Below are 4,147 nucleotides of genomic sequence, written 5' to 3'. Positions count from 1 at the left end.
CGTGGACGGCGCCACGTTGGCCCGCCTGGACCTGGAGAAGAAGGTGGAGTCGCTCCTGGATGAGCTGGCCTTCGTGCGCCAGGTGCACGACGAGGAGGTGGCCGAGCTGCTGGCCACGCTGCAGGCGTCGTCGCAGGCTGCGGCCGAGGTGGATGTGGCTGTGGCTAAACCAGACCTGAGTTCGGCGCTGAGGGAGATCCGCGCCCAGTATGAGTCCCTGGCTGCCAAAAACCTGCAGTCCGCCGAGGAGTGGTACAAGTCCAAGTTCGCCAACCTGAACGAGCAGGCGGCGCGCAGCACCGAGGCCATCCGGGCCAGCCGCGAGGAGATCCACGAGTACCGGCGCCAGCTGCAGGCGCGCACCATTGAGATCGAGGGCCTTCGCGGAGCCAATGAGTCCCTAGAGAGGCAGATCCTGGAGCTGGAGGAGAGACACAGTGCCGAAGTGGCCAGCTACCAGGTAAGGGCTGGAGTGCTGGAGAGGGCGGGGCGCCCTGTCCCCTCCTGCGCATCCCTGCGATTTCCCCCGCACAATGGTGGCCCAAGGAACCGAGAGGAGGGGGAGGGGGGAAAGAGCCTGGACTAGAGGCCTTGGCAAACAAAAAGCTCTGGGCGCTCCACTGATCATTGTAGGGGCCTGGACGCCCTCTTCTCCTGCCCCTCACATACCTTCTCGGGCCCTTCTCACAAAGAAGCCCTTAGCGTCTCTACAGATTTCGAAAATCTCACTTATGCCTCCCAGTCAGCAAGTGGGAATAAACACACGTAAAACTTGAAGAACAGTTCCCCACCCAAACGGAGGTGGGTTACACCTGCTCCGTGGTTGACGGTGCTATCTTGGCTCTTTGCCTTCTTTTGTTGACTGAAAGGTTTTCTATGCGCCCTGGAATAGATATTTATAGAGTATGGTCTGCCCTAGGGTTGGGGGAAGAATGCTGGACTGAACTGGAAAGGGTTCTGCTCCATTTTTTTGACTTTTATCCTCAAAGGAGATTGGGAACCAACGAGATGGGTGGTCAGGTTAGTGTAACCGCCCTGTTCTTGCTCTAACCCTCCCCCAACACACATATACACAAAACACACCACACACACACACACACACACACACACACACACACACACACGGTTCCCTTGTCTACCGATTGATATTTCTTCTTAAAGCTTTACACCAGTTAGCCAATGCAAATCGTTGGGGCGCTGTCCTCGGTGCTGATCTCGAATTCGTCCCATCTCAGAAATGTCTCCCCCGTCGCATGTCCCAGTTATGACTCTCTAGGCAATTAACTGCTTAGATTTTCTTTTTCTTTTGCAACACCAACACATCAGTCTTGGCTACCTGCAATCAAAGGTCACCCCGTGAACAGCATCAATAGTCACTTTCATGGATGGCTTAGCACTTAATAAAAACCACTTAATCTGCTCTGGAACAGTGAGGTCCCACTTGAAAATGCCCTTTTTCTTAACAGTTTCCCAATCTAAGTGAATGTGATAAATCAAAGAGATCGGTTCTGTCTTTGTTATAGGCCACTTATTTTTCATCTTTGCCTGTCCTCTAAGCTCCTATGATCGGCTCTTTCCTCACTTTTTCCTCCAAAGACCACTGCATCTTCAGTTTTTCTATATAAAACATTCTGGGCTTATGACCACAAGGGCACAGAGGCAGGAGAAAGGTCTAGAAAATAACCTAAATAGTGTGGTTCAGATTCAAGGTACAATAAAAGCTCTGTGGGGTAGAAGCTAATAATTCAGAAACTTGCAATAATTCATTCTAGCCAAGATCAAAGTTTACATTTGATTAAAATAATAGGGTTTAGGGAACATTAATAAAATACATACAAGAAGGGAGTGAAACCTCAAATGTGTGATTTCAGTCTGGAGATAAAGAATAATTACTGGTGTGCAGATATTTGTTGTTCATTATAAATTACTTTCTTTGATAAAGGAAGAAAGCTTGCTTGGACCATTTGTTCTTGTTAGTTTGCAATTACAGTACTATTCCAGTGAAGATTTCTGTTCTACTTCAAGATCTGTAACTTGAACTTTTCACTATGTGGCCTAGTCCCTGGAAGGACTGGATTAGTCACATTTAGTTCATTGAAGCTTCGTGTTTTCTTCTAGAAGCCTCAAAAGATGAGCTAGGTGATCTCCTGAAGGGCTAGCCCAATATTTCTACAAAAAGGATAACTTACCCGCAACTGCCATCTGAATTGGGCTTTGCCAGGTCCTCTACTTGCTTGTTACAGCTCCTGCATTCTAAAGGGTATGACAATCTGGTCTGGCTTGTTTTGTTTGCATTAAAAGGCTTTCAGTGTTAGACAATAGTAGGGTCATGTAGACATAGTCTACAGGAGAGAATAAAACACAGAAACTGCACATGTCCGCAGCTCTGCGGTGCTGCCCCCCATCAACTTTTGCTTTCAGTGCCTCAGTGGACATGCTGATGGAGGGGAGGAGATCAGAGGCAGAAAGCTATTTCCTACCCCTTGGGCCCTAAGGCTGAAGAGGGGCTGACATCTTCACCTGCAGAACCTGAAGGCTTGAAGCCACAGGGGTATCCTCTGGCTGATCTGACAATCTCAGCCGTGCTGATGAAGATGAAAGGCGCCCTTCCCCACAGTGAGAGTCGGCCATTGTTCTCTTGCCCTCTCCCCCTGCCCCCCCCCCTTTCATTGCAATCTGGGAGGCTGTTCTCTTTCTTCTGCTTCAACGATTAATAGTAGGCCCCTTTTCCTTTGACGCTTGCCACCCTACTAGAGGCAGAGAATGGATCCATTAAAATCCTGCTTTCCCTGCCCCAGAGATCTGACAGCCTATTTGAGGAGAGAAAGCTTATTACATTTTGAACAGATAAAGAATGATTCAAGGTGACATAGTAAGTACACAGTGGTGCATGAGGTCCAAATCAGGCAACGGGAGAAATGATAAAGAGCTATGGCTTTTGTCTGCAAAAGCCAAATGCAGTCACCCTCTTTAGCTGAAGACTTCTTCATTTCTAAAACAGGGCAGTTCGGGCTCCTGCATGGCTGCTTCACCACCATGAGAGCCCCCATTCTTCCAAAGATATCTGCAGACATTTTTGAAGGGTACCGGGCCCCCTGGCGCTGTACTATGGCCAGTCTTGGAAAGCTAAAGCTTTCCTTGAAAGACCTTGCTGAACAATCAAGATCACCATTATTTAATGCTCTCCAGGGAGAGCAGCCAAATCTGCCCTCTTCTCTCCAGTATGAGACTGGAATATAGCCTAATTAAATAGCAGGAAGGGGCCAGTCCCTTGGAGATTTGGGGTGGCAGTGCCTGCACATAAATCTATAGCCTGATAGATAAATTCCTGAATTCGAGAAAAAAAACCTGCATTTATTTAGTCTGTAACTCTTCCATATGCTTTGTTTTGTTTTGTTCTTGCCCCTCTCTACCCCACTGTATTACTGGGGCCGTCATGATAGCTCCTTTACAAAAATAAATAGAAACTAGTGCTTCCTAAACCCATTGACATACCAAGGTCACTAGAGGACTTAAAAAAAAAAAAGATCCTTAAGCTCACTCCTGATGATATGGATTCAGTAGTTTGAGTGGGTGTGGCCAAGAATAAGTGTTTTTCAATAAAAATGCTGCATCCTGTTGTTCTTCAGATAGATTTTGGGGTGCAAGAACCTAAGGCACATTTCCCAGCTCATATAATGCAAGATTTTAAAGTATGGTAGGGGAAAAAAAGAAAACAAATGTGGGGATAAAACAAAGGCAGGAGGGAGAACAAGGCACATGGGTGGATCACATATAAAAACCCTTTCTCCCCACCTAAATTTATTATGCATAGTAGTCATTCTGGATGGCTGCATTCACTACTGTTATCTGGCTGAGGGCCCCTAAATGTGGTGAAATTTGTAGCACTGTTTGTTATTCCTCTTCACTGAAAATTCTCGTGTAGCCAGTTCTTTCTCTTACTCCCAGTGCATATCCTTCCAGCCCCAAGGAATATGCTCAGCACCTGCTCTATCATTCCCAGGAGAGACCCCAGCTGGAGCTGGAAGTGCCTCTGTCCCATTCCCCCAGGCTAAGCCAGCAGCAGCTGTGTGATTGGGGGAGGGGTGGACTGCAGTGCTCTGCTCCGATTTCGTGAGCAGGAAGCCATCTTTGGCAGAGCTTTTGA

The 4,147-nt window shown here is 47.6% G+C and overlaps 1 protein-coding gene across 1 annotated transcript in view; it reads left to right on the top strand.

The window, feature by feature from the left end:
* Position 1: 1 nt before the first annotated feature.
* Positions 2-4,147, top strand: part of INA (internexin neuronal intermediate filament protein alpha) — a gene marked incomplete at its 5' end in the record, with an annotated part of 9,298 nt that continues 5,152 nt past the window's right edge. Inside the window, one exon of the mRNA XM_006756657.2 lies at positions 2-460. Within this exon, the coding sequence (XP_006756720.1) occupies positions 2-460 (459 nt within the window). The remainder of the gene's footprint in view (positions 461-4,147) is intronic.

This window comes from Myotis davidii, unplaced genomic scaffold (genome assembly GCF_000327345.1).
Source record: "Myotis davidii unplaced genomic scaffold, ASM32734v1 scaffold332, whole genome shotgun sequence".
In the NCBI taxonomy this organism is placed as follows: Eukaryota; Metazoa; Chordata; class Mammalia; order Chiroptera; family Vespertilionidae; genus Myotis; species Myotis davidii.
The sequence above is the reverse complement of the archived record's forward strand: the minus strand, read 5'-3'. Positions and strand labels throughout refer to the sequence as shown.